This window comes from Triturus cristatus, chromosome 4_2 (assembly GCF_964204655.1).
Source record: "Triturus cristatus chromosome 4_2, aTriCri1.1, whole genome shotgun sequence".
Taxonomy (NCBI): Eukaryota; Metazoa; Chordata; class Amphibia; order Caudata; family Salamandridae; genus Triturus; species Triturus cristatus.
In genome coordinates, this window is record NC_140586.1 from 108,880,801 (window position 1) to 108,899,059 (window position 18,259).

An 18,259-nucleotide genomic window follows, 5' to 3' on the forward strand; every position below is an offset into this window, starting at 1 on the left:
CACCCTGTAATGGACATGACTGAGCATATTAGCTGGGAACCTGCCTCTGCAGGGGGTTCCAGGTAATTGTGTGCTCAACATGTGATATTGACTCCTCCCTGGGTAATCATATGACGGGAGCCGATTTGGTGTGGCAAAAAGTCACACCCCGAGATTTGGCAAGTGTGCAACTGGGAAATGATTATCTCAAAGGTTTTAGGGGCCAGCGGATACGTAACTTTGTCTAAGGCAACACAAATCCCCATATTGGCACAATAGTTCCTTCTGTTACATAATATAATATGTATTTGAAGGCATGTTCGTCCGATAAGATCTCTTGCAGCTGAACAACTTGTTTATTGTTGCCCTATCTGACTCAATTCTGAAAGGCTGAGCGAACCCACCGTGATTCAAACCTGTAGGGGCGGGGACACAAATCGACGCGTTAATCTGGCTTGGCTTCAGAGCCCGCAGTACAATATGCAGACCAAAGTAGTGAGGCGAATGCGTTGCCTGGCGACGAGGTATTGCGTGATTGGGAGGCTGAATTCACCTACTTCATCCTTTGAAGATAATGCTGTAGGGCACAGTCATGTGTTTGGACACACAAGCGCGTGCAGTGCTCGCCTTTGCATCTGGGGCCAACCGTCCCACAGCGCTAATTCAGAAGGTGGAATAAAATTCCTGTTGCTCAGCAGAGCGTTTAATTGCTCATTGCTGGCGCTTCTCTCATTCCAGATGGTCGGAAAGAACTGTAACATTCCACCTGTTCGCACTAAAAAGGCAAACTGAATAAAAGAGATCCTTAAATGGGGTCAACCTCGCTGTTTTTGTAAATAGAAATAGTAGGATTAAAGTAGCGAATCCTTCTCACCTGCTAACCCCAACTATGAAAAATACACAGGCTGTCACTAAGAGTGGCCCGGATAATTCCAGTATGGGCGGTACTTACAGATACAGAAAAATACGGGTTTAAAATCAGCAGGAAAAATGGCGCTCAGAGGGTAAATGTGTAAAGTATCAAATTGCAACAAATAGGTATGGTGCTAACGAAGGGGAAACCCTAAAACCCCTTAGTTTGTGCAGGGAAACCCTAACACACAATAGACATATACAAGAGCCAGTGCACACAATCAAAATTACACAAGGCAAGGTCCATGCATAAGAACAGAGATAAGCTGAATCCAACGAAGGTATCAATTCTTCTTTAATAAGTTGTACAAAAACGGCCAGCCGACACGTGTTTCATCAGTGAAAAAGAATCTCTGAATCTTCAGGGCTGTAAATTAATTCCAATGCAGAAAATTCTAAGGAACATTGCTCGGTCATGAGCAGAAATCTCAATTGGACATGAACAACAATGACTGCCAGGTATAAATCGCTGATATTGGATACTTAAGTATTTATAGGTACCAGGACAAAATCACGCCAGTTAAAATTGAATCCCACATAGGGTTGAATCTCATAGAGCGATCCTAATTACGACACGAAAACACAAAATTCAGTCAGATAGATCCGAAAAGGCGGTAAGACAAGTGTATTGTGTCTAATACACACCCTGTAAAGTTAGAGGCGAAGAAAAGGTCCGTCCGGTCTGTCCCAGTATAATCCTATATCTCTGTTCTTATGCATGGACCTTGCCTTGTGTAATTTTGATTGTGTGCACTGGCTCTTGTATATGGGCGGTACTTTCAGTTACTGCACATTCTGGAATTATGAGTTTGGCAGCTAGCGCAGCACTCCTGCAATTTTTGCCCAGATAAATTACGGCTGGTCAAACCGGTACGTGTGCATCATTTTGGTGCACTAAGCATTACCACGGACATACCTGTAACTGAGTGCTATTTATTGCACCCGGTAAGTTCTGATTCAGTGAAGTCTGATTTTATCTGTGCAGATTTACAAGAAACTGATGCATCTGTACAGTTTTCCTGCACCTCCATGCAAAACCTTTGAGCCACCATGGAGGCGCCGTATTTACAATACGGCACACCATGGCACAAGGATTGACAGATGCGTCAGAAATTCTGACGCATCTGTTGGCGCAAAAGTCACTCATTGCTGGAGTTGGTTCGCACCCACAACACAACTCCTGCAATGTACAGGGAGGCCTATTCCCAATACACTGTGTCACTCATTACACCTGCTCCAAGCAGTCGTAGGATTTTGACACATTGGCGTCCTAGAAGTGGCGCAGTGAAATCTTGTACATTTCATTGCATGATTTCTACGAGGCTTTCCTGAGTGGGAACGCCCATCCTGCATACATTATACCTGAAGCAAGTAAATGTGGCGCAGGGCTTTACCAGGAACAAAAAATGGATTCCTGGGTTTACTAAAATAGCAGCAAACATAACCGAAGTACAGGGTGTCCTGTGGAGACCTATTGTCGCAGCCAACCGGCTGCCTAAAATCGGGCAAAGACCAAACACTTGGGGAGGTCAGGAGATGGTGAAGCAAAATGGACTAATCTTCAATACAGTTCCTTTTAAGTCGTGAAGTCCTCCCTCCTATGACACCGATGTGTCCATAGTAATGTCTTGGCATGTGTTACAAGGATTACAATAAAGACTGGACCAGGGGAGGCAGTGCAGGTTGCGGAAGCATGCCCACGGGTACTGTTGGAAGACCTGCTCGTCTTAGCAGTACTGCAGGTTCCACTTTTACATTGAATGGGGGCAATCCAGGAATCAGACAAGGCTGTTAACAGAAACATGTGTACATGAAATATTTGTCAATTCTTGTTATGTGCAAGCAGGTTAGAGTAGAACGCATTACACGTAAGCCACTGGCAATGTTTATCCAAATGAGAGTGCTCACACTGTTTCACATCAAATGAGCCATAACAGATTAAAGGGTACAGTTAGCAGTTATGCATAAACATAGGCTGTACAAGAAGACATTCCAGTTTAAATCACGCCTAAACAGATTAATATTGCTGTACCATGTGTACAGCCGCTTCACATTGAGTCAGTGATGCTGTTAGCACAGGCATGAAATCATGCACACAGGCAACACAACCATACATTTCAGTTGGGCTGGAGTTAGCAGATGAATAAAGGAGCAGTCGAAGTACCAGCTACAGTCCGTGCAGGTAACAGCGGTGGGACGGTGGGGCCGGGTGGGGGGGATTTCGACGAATGATGACGAGGGGAAATTAAATGAATATTTAATTTTCCCTCAGCATCGTCCATCGGAATCCCTCCATGCGCCCCCACCGCTGTTACCTGCACAGACCACGGCTGCGGTGTACAGACAATTCTAAATACCACCAACACTGTTAACTCAGACAAGCACAGCTTCCATACATTTTGATTCTAGTGGGCTTGAAACAGATTTGATAGTGCGATATTAGAAGTACAAAATGTACATTTTATATCAGTAGTGCTGTCTACAGAGCTAGAATTCCTTTATTTCCAATGGTTTTCAATGGTATCTATGCTGGAAGCGAGATTGAAGGCTCATACACTTGCACAGAGAATGTGATCCCACAGTGCCTTTCTTCTTTTAGGTGGCCTTATAAAGAGTGCTGCCAGTTTGGGGAGAAGTGTGCACTTCAGGGTATGTCTTAAGATTGACTTGGGTCAGACTGTCACTGTTGGAGGGGACTGAGCACCATCCCAAGGTCATTGAAGGTTTCTGGTGTTACAATGTAGCTTTAGTACATGCCATACAATGTGTTCCAAGTGCAGTGTAAGCATTCTAAATTCTTCTTTCTCATACTACGAAATGGTTAGGTTTAGCTATTGAGCTATGATCTTTGGAAGAGATAAGTCTGAAATGCCATCCTAAATTGCAAGTGGTTTAGCTGAATCTTATCTTTATCAGTATGGAGTTCCAGAGATTAGCCACGTGTACATTTAAGGAGGCCCTACCAATGAGTTCTATAATAAGTGCATGAATAGTTTGCTTTGGTGCCAGTATGCAATGCAGTAGTCTATTCAGTGAATATATTTATATATTTCACACTTTATTTGGATGAAAGATGGTCTTTGTCTTTGACTCAACAGTAGATACAGAAGGCATTGTAATTGAACTGGTAAATTTTACGGCTGGTGAGATGGGGTCACATAGTTGGACTAACCCTGGCCAGAAAACTACGCTACGCTTGAGTAGTGTGCAAAGCGAGCGCAACTACGAGCAACAGGAATCGCACGTAGCACAGTGCAAAAACGCGTATCGGGCATTTTTTGCTCGCTCGCGGTCCTCAACGTCAAGTTGGTGACCGCGAGGGAGCAAAATCAACATCCCGGCGACGACACCATTCTGATAGCACAGACCATGAATGGGCTACAAAATATGCTGAACGGGTTTAATAGATACTGTACAGAAAAGGCCTTAGAAATAAACGCAAATAAAACTAAGTACATGGCCATAAACCCACAAAAGACCCTTAAAAAGAATCTCATGCTCAGTAATGAGAAAATAGAATATGCCACTAATTTGACTTATTTGGGCATATTACTAGACACAAAACGAGCCTGGAACCAGCAAATAAACCACTCAGCCTTAAGGTTAGCCCAAGGGTCAGGGGCAATCCTTAACAAGTACAGCTCAACTACAAGCAAAGCTGTGACACCAGCACTTGAGATATATAAATGTAAGGTCCAGGCTGCAGCATTGTATGGATCAGAGTTATGGGGCACAAGCGACATCTGACTTCTAACAGCTGGGGAAAACAAGTTTGCAAGGAGATTATTACGATTACCCCAATCAACACCACTTGTCCCAATGTTCCACGATCTAAATTTGAGGCGAATAGGTCATCTCGCAACCCTACGTCCACTGCTCTATTGGATACGGCTATGGACTACGCCAAAATGACTAGCATATAGAGAAGGTGCACGCAAATTACTGGATATTGATACATGTTTTACTTTCCCGTGGTTAAGATTTGTCCGGAAATGGCTGATTGAGTTAGATCTTGAATCATACTGGACTAAACCACATAATTTAACACCAAGTTGTAAAGGCAATCTAAAGGGTATTTACCGGCAATATACATTGAATGCACTCCGCTATGACCCAAGATTAGGAAGGTTAACATGTGAATTCCTTTCTATTAAGCCAAGTCCGAATTGCGAGGATTTCCTTGACCATATACAGCCGTTCCTAGCAAGAATTTTGTATCTAAAGTTAAGATATAACACATTACAGATCAAGAGCTATACTGTAAAATGGGGGGGGGAAGGAGGATCTTGCCTGTTCTATATGCACTAGATGCAATTTAGGGCCTACAAACAACATCGAAAACATTGCACATATTTTGTTTTTTTACCTGGCGTATGATAGGGCAATGAGCAAATGGATTCGACCACTATGTAATTCGTTGGAATTCAGAAAACATCAAGAGGCGCTGAGGGTACTGACAACAAGTACACTACCACATGTCATATTTGCACTATCAAGATATTTGTTTATAGGGGGTCTAATAAGGAAGAGAATGGGTCTAAAGTTGTGATATACTAATGACCAAGATATCTGCAACCGTGAAACTTACCTTGGACTGTATGAATAATTAGACATTACTCCATGTATATTTTAAAAATGTTTTATTGAATGAAATTGTTTTACTGCAATTGCCAAATTTATTGAAATTATGTAACATTTGGCTGAAACACTTTAGATTATTTTATTGACGATGTTTTACAATGAAATCTTTTATGGCCTTTGGCGGAAATAAAGAATTTATAAGATAACAACATCCCGGCGAGACTTTTTCCTCGTTCGCGATCGGCAACATCAAGTTGCCGATCGCGAGCGTGGAAAATGAACCTCCCAGCGATATTCTTAACGCGGGGAGGTCAGGTTTCTCATTGCGAGTGGTCGCGTGTGCTCGCGACCGCTCGCGATGAGAAAATACCAGTCCGCGTTGAGAAAGCTACCACTCGAGTACAAATCTACTCAAGCTGCAGAAAACGGCGGCTTGCACTGTGCATGATGCCGTTCGCAATGATTGCACAGTGCGGACAAGCATCCGGCACTGTGCAATCTTTGCGAACAGCATTTCCCTACCTCACTACGCAGTTCGCGTAGCTACGTGTAGCGCAACGTAGTGCAAAGTGTACTTCGCGATGCGTAGCGCGACTATGGGAACTACGCCCAGGCTTAAGTTGTACCTGAAGTAGTTGTCTTGCTGACATTTTCTTTGTAGTCATTGCAGTAATTAATGTGCAACCCCCAGCTAAAGCCCATTTGCAAAGTGAAGACTTGACATAAAAAGGGAGACGATTGTCTGGAGCTTCTTTGATAATGCACTTCGCGTGACTTAGTTTACTTGGAAGACCAGGGACAGGCTGGTGCCACTGGTGACTCTCAGTTTTCCCACATCGATCGATGTTGCAGTGCTCCAGTACCAAAGGACAGACTGATTAGGGGCGGTAGTTGCTCCCATCTCTGTTCCTCAGGATTTCTGTTTTGTAGAGTTGAGTAAAAGATGGTTAGCTAGCATCACTGTCTGATGGCAAATCAATTGTGGCCTAATCCTGATCTGTCCACATCCCTTAAGGTTTACAGTCTGATGATCTGAGTGCCATTGACATAGCATGTAAGGCTGAAATGTTAGCACATATCTGTAAGCATGTTAAGGCAAGTGTTAAACTGGAGAAGACAATGATTGGTCCTTGAGACACCCCTGCCTTGCTGCTGGTGGGAAAAGCATGGTGATGCTTGAAATGCTGAGACTTAGAAGGATACCCAGTGCTGAGTAGTTCATTTGTATACCAATTTCCTGTAGTATCTCCAGAAGGTAGAGGTGGTTCTCTGTGTCAAATGTGGCAGACAAGTCCAATGGAAGGAGTCCAGGAGTGCGATTTCTGACCACCATTAAGTCAACCCAGAAAATAATTAAAGGGGATTCTGCTCCTCCTCCAGGGCATTATTGACCTGAAAGAAGGTTGTTTTCTTCAAGAAAGTCATGAGTCTGAGTGTATGCTGCTCTCTCTTTAAGTTTTCCAAGGAACAGTCAGTTTTGGGGTTGATCAATGGCTGGCTGGTCGCCTGGGTCGAGATTGTTTTTCTTGATGAGTAGTAGCACGTAGAAATGTTGAGCTACAAGCGGGAAACTGCTGGAACACAGGCAGTTCTCATCAGTAAGCTAGCATATATGATAGAGGTTTAAGGTCCCAGGCAAACATGAGTTTGTGGGCATTAGGAGAGAAGATTGTCTGGGGTCAGTTCAGTTTGTGGTCAGGTAGGTGGAAGCTTTCTTTGCTCCCCCTGTGCTCTAGCAGGGGTTCAGGTGGGGGCTAAGGGAGCTTGCACACTGACCCTCAAGTGAATTCATCTCCTGGATTTTCCAGCGACTATCATGCCCACTTCTCTCACTTCAAGGAAATCTGGATGCAGAAACCCCAGGCTATTTGTAACTAGGTGTAGGAATATCAAACCCAAGCATCTCTCTCAACCCAAATAGTGTTCGTGCCCCAGGACTTTCGTAGGTTATAAAGACCAGGAATCTTCTCTAAAGTGTTCAGGTGGTTTAATTGCCATGTCCATCAGTTCTTTAATAAGGTAATATTAGGCAGACACAATCATTGTCATCATCAGAGTGGCCCCAAATTTCTCCTGGAGAAATTAAATGATGTCCCATTGCTAGTGGAGATGTTGGGTCTTGTTTGGAAAGCACACATACATTCATACACACAAACACACACACACACACACACACACACACACCTACACCTACACACACACACACACGCACCTGTGACAAACACTCAGATTCTTTCACACTCTCATGCACACACAAACACTACCTGTGCATGGATGCATCCACATACATACATACACACACAAACAAACAAAATACACATTATTGCATGCATAGATGCAACCACTCATCTGCACTGCCAGTGCACTTTGACATTAACGCATGTATAAGCACACAACGTACACAGACTTAAACAGATCAAATACACAGGATCGCACTTCTATGTAGGTAGACGCAGTTACACACACGCGCATACACAACTATATACACACACCCTACCCCTCCCAACACTTACACATCCTGATTTAATGGCTGCTCTCTCATGCAGTGCAGTAAATATCTTTTGAAGCCGCCATTTTCCCTTCCCCTTCCCTCTGCTCTATCAAAGACCAGTATAAAAGGTAATACCTGTGATAAATTTAGCCTGTAAGTTATTTGGAAATCGAAACGTTAAATGGCCATTAAACGTTCTGTGCCCGACTCACAGCCAGCTTGTTAAATCTGTGCTGTATTTCTGCTGAACATTTTTCTCTGCTACTATCTTGTGTCTCCTTCCGACGGCGTTACCTAAGCTGAAGCAGTTACAGCAAAATAATCCATCCTGGCTATAATAGTCCAATGTTAGCTATAGTAACTGTTCCTGCTCCCAATCCCACTAGCAGCAGTCGGTGAAACACAAAAACTGTGCAACGATTTTATTCTACAGAATAGATTGCAACATTTTTAACATTTTGTTTTCACTGTGATGATTTTGCAACTTGTCATGTATGTGTGTGATTTGGGGCTTTGCACCTATTAAACCCTCAAACTGGTTAATCACAACAAACCATCCCAAACAGACAGAACTATCAATCAGTGAGATTTTTCAGAGAGTAGTGTAAGAAATAGGGTTACTGGTTGAGGAGGGAGGTGAACCCTACTCATGCAGTATCCACAATCCTAGTCAGGGTGAAGTTTCAAGCAAACCCCAAATGAAACTGTGCTCAACCTTCTGGTAGCTTGTCACAGAGCAGTCAGGGGTAACTTAGAGGCAATGTGTATATTATTTATAAATATAGCGCAAAAAAAGCTCAAAGCTCCAACCATGGTAATTTGGTTGCTCTGGACCGGGACAAAGTCACAAGTTCAGGCATACCAGTATGGAGCACAGGCCAGCAACAGGGACCCAGTTAGACCCACTGAACAAAAGCTGGTTGCAGAGCATTGCATGGTCCTGTTTTGAGGATGCATCGTGCAGCCGAGCTGATGCGAGGGCTGCGTCAAAGCTGCATCGTGCAGCATTAATTACGGGGAGTTACGAGGCTGTGACGTGAGGTTCTGCATCATCGTTGAGGAGGCTTTCACTGCGAAGTCCTGTGTTGAGGATGCGTTGCGCACTAGTTGGTTCCAAAGAGGCTGTGATAGCAATGCGAAGTCCTTGAACCGAGAAAGTCCATGCAACAGGGGCAATGCATTGGTTCTGTTTGGGTTGCGCAGCACAACAGAGGAGATGTGTCCTTTCTATTGGGTCTACAGATAGACTGGCAGAGCACCGTTAGGCCCACTTCCAAGGGTCCAAGACTGGGGAGACACCTCTTGGTAGGGTAATTATTCATAGTTGCAGAGTCCAGTTTCTTGTTACAGGAGACTAGCCCTTGGAGTCACTCTGGTGTTCCTGGGTACACGTTGCAGGTTCTAGTCTCTCTCACCCTGGCAAGAGTGCAGCAGGTCAGCACAACAGGGAAGCAGTCCTTCAGGGCAGCATTCCAGCAGAGTGGCAGTTCTTTCAGCAGCGCAGAAGTCCTCCTTCCTGGCAGAGTCTTCCAAAAGTTCAAAAGTGTACTGAAGAGTTGTGGTCTGAGGTCCAATATTTGTACCCGGTGCCCCCTTTAAAGTGGGAGAAGCTTCTGGAGGTTTTCACCCCTCTGAGGTAGCAGGCATCCCCTTCCTCCTTGTTCTGTCCCAAGCTTGTCTGGGGTCACAGAAGACCAGGGTCAAACCCTTTGTGAGAGTGCTCAGGCAGGACCTTTGTGATGTGCAAGTGTGGTAGGTGACAGCTCCTCCCTCTCGTTAACAGAGAGTAGCTTATTCTGTCAACACCTATCTCCCCTTTTTCTCACTGTGTGGGAGCAATACACAAAGACTACCTGCTAGCTGCCAGCTACACCCATACATGGGACCCAGGATGCAGGCAGCAGGCACCAAATGGTTGGGACAGGAAAATGCTTTCTAAAAGTGGCAGTTTCAGAATTGTGATTATGAATCCAACTTTACCATTAAAGAGGGCTCTTAGTTACAATTCCATAGACACCAAACTTGTCTTGTTTACCTGAACCGAATTGGAAGTTATCACTTATCTAATATAATAAGGAAACCTCAACGTTACCCTACAGCACAGATAGGCTTGCAGTAGTAAAAAACAAATGTATGAGGTTTTCACTACCAGCACATGTAAAACATAAAAGTACATGTCCCACTTTTTAAATACACTGCACACTGCCCTCTATGCTGTATTGGGCCAATGCTAGGGGGTGACTTTCATGTATTAAAAAGGAAGGAGTGGGCCTGGTAAAAGGTTTATTTTGCCAGGACGATATTACTGTTTAAAACTGCACACATAGGCTGCAATGGCAGGCCCGAGACATGTGTAAAAGGTTACTTAAATGGGTGGCACAGTCAGTGCTGCAGGCCCACCAGTAGCATTTAATTTACAGGCCCTGGGTACATGTAGTACCTCTCTACTACAGACTTACAAGTAAATTAAATAAGCCAATTGGGTGTAAACTAATTTTACCATGTTTAAAGGAGAGAACACACACACTTTAGCACTGGCTAGCAGCAGTAAAGTGCACAGAGTCTTAAAAGCCAACACAAACGGGTTCAGAAAACAGAAGGGAGAAGGCAAAACATTTGGGAATTACCCTGCAGAAAGGGCCAAGTCCATCAAGTAGTATGCTGCCTTTTTTTCACTTCTGCATTACATGAAAAATATCATCAAAATCTATTCACTAGTATTACACCTAAAGTGCCTCCTCAGGTGGTGTCAATCAGTGATGGGCCTAGATTAAGTTCCTAATTATCATTGGTGGAATTTCACGCAGAGCGATAACTTCATGCGGAGTTCCATCACCCACAATTTCGAGTGTCTCCAAGCCAGGAAGTTTCAGATCTGCTACTCTGGACCCAATAATTCCAGGTCGGTAGATACCAGACCTTATTAGAAGCTGCAGGGGCAGAGTCTGCAGGCTGGATCACGGCTGGGTTCCCTTCGACCCTTGAACCAGACTGCCAGGATGGTGAAGCAAGAGATCATCCGTCAGCCAATATCAAGCTATCCCACATCGCTATTTCCCCATGTGCCCTGCTGCTGACCCGTTTTCTTAGCTCGGACCAGGTGGAAAATGTCAGAATTCTTCTCCCCAGACAGGAAAAAAGCTGATATCTCTGAGTCCCTGTGATTATTCCTCATTCCAGGGAGAAAACTCATAATCACTGTTTTTTTGTGCGTGGATACCGCCCAGAATCAGGGAAGGAATCTCTGCAATTATCCCTAGACAGAAAGAAGGCACACTCAAAGAGTTTTCTGCAGGATATCTGTGCCTATACTGTCCGAGATGACTCACCCTTTTATGATTCAGAAGTTACTACAATGAGTGCCATTAATGATGATGATTATAATTATTACTGTTTGATGTAATGTGTTTGTATTGTTCATATGATTGTTTTTGTAATTATTTTATGTTAGTATTTGCTTTAATGGTTCTCAAACATGAATTTTAACAACATTATAAGGATTGTACGAACAATAATTCTAAAAGTAATACGTAAAGAGCTTTAAATATACTGCTACTAATATAGCCTTATAGCCCGACAGGCTATTAAAGGCCCGCTGCAGCGTTAAAGGCCCGAGCCGAAGGCTCACTGGTTTGGGGGAGAACTAAAAGGAGGAAGCTCACAATAAGGAAATGAAATAAAGGCATTCCACTATAATCTTCTTGCTCATATTTTAAAAATCATACTTAACTGTACATTTGATTGACAGGGCTAGGAGACCAGATCTTGAAGCATTCAATAACACATATAAATGAAACATATCATTACAGTTTCTGCACGCTTGCCTGCAGACATACTGAAATAAGCGTCGGCAGAAATTCTCTCTTCCCAGAATGAATGTTATGATTATCTGGTGGGAATTTTCTGGAGATGGACAGAAGAAGGCTCTCCTTCTGACCATGTGGTTAAGCCCCTATATGCCTCAACCGCTCCTCGCCCTGATGTATTCATATTTCAATGTCAACCGCGACCAACATAAGGAAATGTATGCCATAAAGCTATTGCAATTTATTTGAAAAGTGGAGTAAATTCCTTAGTACGAACTGTAAGTGATATATCTGTTTATAAACATGTTCTAAAATGTTTGGCCATCATAAACAAGATAGCATTGTAAATATTCAGGTTAATGGATCAAGACAAAGGACAGACGCTGAACTCAGGTCCGGAAAACAAGATAATGTCAATAAAAAAATTAGAAGCACATCATAGGGCTTTCAACTTTGTGCTCCCAGCCCCTTAAGCAAAATGGTTCGAAATTATAGACACAGCTAAACTTTATGGCATGGATTTGGGGAGGAGCTGCAGGGCTAATCGATGAAGGTGATGATCATGAGATAATTTCAAGGAGGCTTTTCTGTAGCTAGTAATCCACACCAAATGTTAGACTTAAAAAAACGAGCAACGGCATTAAACAGTAACAGAATTGACCAAAAACACTACTTCCCTTAATTGGGGTGCTGTGGGGCCCAATGCGAGTCCACCTGCTGCACTAATAATGGATTTAGCCCTGAGAAGAAGACTATCTCCTCTTTTTTTTCACTCCTTCCCCACCATGGCTGGCCATCACTTCAATTTTGAAACAAGCTCTGTCCCTTTCTGAAAAAATGTGCTCCCACATGTAACCTCGCTTTTTGAAGCAAGAATGCCAACTGCCCTAATGCGGTCAAGGAAAATGATCCCCTATGCCCACTTTTTAAAGTAACACATAATTGTGATGCAGTAGGCCACTTAGGCTCTTGAGAAAAAGTGTTCTGCACCTGTTTCACTAACAATAATGGAGCAGCTTAATTTGGTTCCACCCTTCAACGTCACTTATTTGCGTTGACTATTGCCATTTATATTATTTTGTTTGGCCTATCATTTTAATAAACATGGGATTTCAAATGTATTTCTGAAATGCTCCAAGATAAAAACCTTGCATACTTATATTGAGCATTTTAGTAAAAATGTGGTTCTTGTTCATAGTTATACAATTGTTTTAAGATGTAACACACTGTTATATGTAGTCATGATTTTATTCCACCTGGTATTCCATATGTACTAATTGTGAATGTGCGTTCACCCATACTCAAAATATTAAGTGCACTTTAACTGCTGTGCTAACTTTAAGCCTTTTTATGAGTTAGGCGGTGCGGAGTGGGACGGTTCATCACCGCCCCACTCCTGCACCGCCAAACCCAAACGCTGCCCGTCTTCCAGATTAGAATAGAAATCATTGTCTTGTGGGCAGGCAGTGTGGCAGTCTGGCGGTGGTGCAGTAAAAAGGCTCAATGACCGCCAAAGCACTTTCCACCACAGAATGGACTGAAAAGTCCATGCACTGCTGGAACTGGGGGGTGCTTGCACACAGGTGGGGCACAACATGTGCCCCCCTGCATGCACCTACATGCATGGGGCAAGAGGGGCTTGTAGGGCCTCCTTTGTTTCCCCACTGCCAGCTTTTACATGGCAATGCAGAACGCCATGTAAGCTGATGGTGGGAAAACTCAAATTATGCATGGTGGTGCCGCAGCAGCACCACCATGATATTCTGGACCCCTGACTGCCTGGCAGTTCCCCGGCAGTTGCGGTGGTCTGACAGCCAAACTTATAGTACAGCGGTTGGACCGCCGGTGCGCCCCCGCAGGTCTGGCGGTTCATAGACTGCCAGACTCGTAATAAGGCCCTTAGCATTATTACAGTCCTCATGTTCCTGGGATTCAATGTTTAACTTTTATGTGAGAATTGGTTTGCTTGCATGTTCTTTACTCTCCAGGTGCAGAGATAAGGCTTTGTAAATTAGTGAAAGGCATTGTTTATTTGTGGCAATAGTAAGTTACGGGAGGAACCGTTTGGCAAGAAGAAGACGTGTTTAAGAAGTGGGAGACCACTTCTCATTGCAGAGAAGGGCTGTTCAAGGACTATCGACTGTCCCCCACTGAAGGTGTGGGAGAAGAGCTCAATGTTGCCAAATTCTACAGGGGAAATGGAAATGTACTGGAGAATATGACACCGGTTACGTTGAATACTTTGTGTCATAATAGGAGTTGCATTGTTAGCTAGAGAGCAGAGACCCTTAGATTTCACGAGGAGCAGACCTCTTATGCTATTCCTCTCACGGTGTGGCTTCATGCTATACTCTTTAGACTTGGAGTACTTTTACGAAATACTCCGTTATGCTGACACCTGTCCCTTGACTCCCTTAGCTTGATCAGGATTTCCTGAGTAATTACAACATAGGATAAGTTATATTGTATCAGAGATACTGACTAGGCAGGAGGATCGAATTCTGCAATACTGTTTTCAGATTCTCTTTCTCATTTTCTACATGGCCGCTACTAAGTTTTTGGTGTTTAGATTTAGCTTTCAATTGTGTAGATTTAATTTCATTCAGAAATTCAAATTTATTATTGTCATTTTATATTTTTATAATATGCTTTTTAAGACTCATCCATATCAGCTTGTTTCTGATTCTGTAGTAAAACCCTTTAACTCCATCTAATATAATAGTCTAGGCTTTATTGCATGACTATCTTTATTCATGCGTTATGGTAATTTAAAGAGACATTAATTCCCTCTTACCTCTCAGGCAACTAATAAAAGGTCCACCAATCAAAGAAAAGGAAATCAATGAGTTTTGGAGCTTTAGCAATAACTGCACGCCTACAAGAAAGCTGTCTTTTCTGCCCTTTGTTAACAACATGGGCTTCCATCTCACACAATCACTCTCTCTCCCACCTCTCATCACCACCTCCCTGACATCTCTCTGATGCCCAAATCAAGTGTCTCTTTTGCGTATTTTTTCTCTGTCCTTTGGTCATTGCTTTAAGGCCCAAAGCAACACTGGCACTAGCAAAAGTAAAGAAATAGAAACAAATATCTATTTCTTTACTTTTGCTATAATTGCGGCACCCACGCTTTACTTTTAATGTTAAAAGTAAAGTGCCGGTGCCGCGATTATAGCAAAAGTAAAGAAATAGAAACAAACATCTATTTCTTTACGTTTGCTATAATCGCGGCACTCGCGCTTTACTTTTAATGCTAAAAGTAAAGCACCGGTGCCGCGATTATAAGAAAACAAGCATTGGCATAGCCAATAGGTCTCGCCTTTGGGACCTGTTTAGCCATAAAACAGTTGCATAACTAAATACTTCTAAGGTCCCAAAAGCGAGACCTATTGGCTATGCCAATGCTTGTTTTTTAGTTACATATGAGCAAAACAATCTTAAGAACCCCATCTAGGGAACCTTTATTATTTTTCTGTTGGGAAAAAAACATACAAAAAAATATAAATGTTTGAGATAGGAATTTACAGTATAACCTTTTTCTAGATCAAGGATAATGCTTAGCAATGACATATTCAGAATGAACTCATTTTAGACTCCACTTTGAGCAAGACATGTTGTGCAGCTTTTATCAATTTTTTTTTAAACTTCAAAATATATGCAACTTACTGAAAAGAATGCACAAAGTAAAATTCAAACTGCCAACGCAGTTTGCTCATCACTTGGATGGGGCATAGGTTCAGACGAAAACTATGATGTACCATTGCTTGTGACTGATGTAAATGGGTTTAATCTGCTATGTGTTTTAGCAACAAACACTCTAGATTACATGTCTTACAATAATGTCTTTATAAACTACTAAAAACAAGCCTTTTAAGCATTCATCATTTTCTGTACGGATTCAAAATCTTGTTAAGCGCTTACCCGGTTGTCAGAACTAGGGGCCATGGTGTCTGTCATCCAGGCACCAAATCTGGACCCTGATGCTCGGATAGTTATGGGGTTACTGACACCTGTGAGTTTCCCACATCCTACAAGAAGCAAACAAAACTGGTTAGACTAAAATAACACAATGGATGTTAATTAAGAGGAAAGGCATACATAATTCACCACTACTAGTAAGCAAACAATCCCTTGCATACATTCTATTTAAAATATTATATTGTATTTTTTGGGTTAATCCTTGTCTTGTCACAAAATACTTGAGGGGATGAAAATTCCTTATAAATCTGATATTCTCAGTAGGTGAATTGCCACTTTTTGAACATGTTTACAAACCCTTGCAAAAGATCTACAAATACCAAGTACTTAAGTGAAGTGTGTATTGGGAGGGGGTTCAGCGTACCATAATACAAATCTGGCGCTCAATATATAAACTGAATTTTGCTTTCAATTAACAATTTGATTTCCTACTAGTATTCTTGTCTATTCTGACAAACTGTAATGATAATAATAAAGTACAGATGTTTAAAAACCAATAAAGAAACAAAACAATATGATATTAATAAATTATATGGAGCATCATTCTTCAATTTGGCTGCTTACTGGAGCTCTAAGTAGCACTTATTCCTAAACTCCAACTAAATGGCTTTTTGCTTTTGCCTCTACCTCCTGTATTGTTGACTGTGTGCTGGATTTAGTTTTTGCTGGTTTAGATGCGTTGGGCACTTTGCCACCACTGATAATTGCAAAAGTGAAAGTTCTCCTGGTGTAAATTGTAATTCTGATAGATTCTCTATGAATAGCATATTTGAATTACTGGTCAGTCCCTAGTAAAGTGCAGTGTGTGTGCCCAGGGCCTGTAAATCAAATGCTATTAGTAGGTCTGCAGCACTGATTGTGCCACCCACACAAGTAGCCTTCCAAATGTGTCTCATACCAGCCACTGCAGTGTCTGCGTGCACAGTTTTTAACTGCCATGACTCTTGGCAAGTGGACCCACATGCCAGTTCCTAACCTTACATTTTCTTACATATAAGTCACGTCTAAGTTAGGCCCAAAGTACCCCCATGGGCAGGGTGCAGTGTATGTGAAAGGTAGGACATGTGCTGGTGTGTTTTACATGTCCTGTAAGTGAAATGCCAATTTCGTTTTTCACAATTGAAAGGCTGTTTTTCCCATAAGTGATCATTGGAGATTTCTTGTAACATTTCACAAGTGTAAGTTTCAATTGGGGAGAGACAGAGATTTGGAGTTTGGCTCCCTGAGCTCAGAACTTGAAAATACATCTTTTAGTGAAGGTGGTTTTCAAATTGTGTGTTTGATAATACCACTTTTAGAAAATAGGCATTTTCTTGTTTAAACATCTTGTACCTCTGCCTGTCTGTGGAATCAACATCTGGTTTTAGATTGACAGGGGCTTATCTGTGCATTCACTCCAGATGCTCACACAAAGGGCGCTGAGGTGTGCCCTGCCTATGCTTATAGGTCATCTTGGGCCAGAGCAGTGGGAGGAGTTTTCACTAGCATCCGAATAGGCTGTGGCTGACCTGCACAATACTGCCTTAACCTCCTGTAGTGTACCTGGCCAGGAAAGGACAGAACTGGTTCTTGTATGGAGTAGAGAATTTTAATTGTGCGCTGACTTCAAAGGAAAAAGTAGCATTAGTATTGGGACTGACCTCAGGATTTTAGAACACTTCTGGATCAAGAGGAACCTCTGCCGAGGAGAAGAGCTCAAAAGCTGTGAGGTGGAGCACTGCCCCTTTGCTGTGTGTTGTTTTGCTGGGTTGGCCTGCAGTGGGCTTCTTCTGCCATAAGGGGTTCAAAGTCTTGACTTTGCTGTGAAACCTGCTTGGGAAGATTCTCCAAGGGCTTAATGTAAAGCTTTGCTCCTGTTAAGATGTCTCAGGGACACAAGTATTTCACCTTGGACTCCACTGCTGGGAGTTCTGACCTGCCTTGCGGTGCCTAATCCTGTTTCTGGGCCCTTGGAGGTTGTTTTGCTGACTTTACTGGTGAAAATCCACGCATTGTCCTACCAGCTCCGTTTTTCCTGCTGTAAAAGTGCCGTGTGGCTGAAAAACACACGCATCGCCAAGGTGCGTCCAAAAAGATCAATGCTGCACCTGTGTGCGGCCCGAGAAATCACCAGAGTCCATGTACAAAGCACGGAGTTTCTAAAGTCTGAAACTCCTGCTCTGACTCCAAAGCATTCGAAAAGCAATGGGGTAACCCAGTATCCCTCAGAACCTGGGCAGATTTATATCAAAATTACAATAGTTCTGTCGGGTAAAACCATATCCAACTGGATATGCAGCAGAATATCTGAATGAATCAACAGTGACACAAAAACAAACAGACCTCAATATCCTTATATGAGTTCATTCATTTATGAAATTTGTCATCAAAAAATCATTTGCAAGGGCCATCATAATACAAAGACATAACAAATAATAACCAAGATAGAACTTAGTGCTCAGTGAAATAAGTGCAAAACAACATACACACAGTGTAATAGTACAAACATAGATATAATGATGCTATTGGCCAG

General features: G+C 42.6%; 1 protein-coding gene across 2 annotated transcripts in view; it reads right to left on the reverse strand.

Annotated features, from left to right (window-relative positions):
* The window catches only part of OLFM2 (olfactomedin 2), a 976,052-nt gene that overhangs the window by 34,880 nt on the left and 922,913 nt on the right, over nt 1-18,259 (reverse strand). For both annotated transcript variants that reach the window (XM_085600732.1, XM_085600731.1), the window contains exon 5: nt 15,691-15,797. In XM_085600732.1, the coding sequence (XP_085456858.1) occupies nt 15,691-15,797 (107 nt within the window). The remainder of the gene's footprint in view (nt 1-15,690; nt 15,798-18,259) is intronic.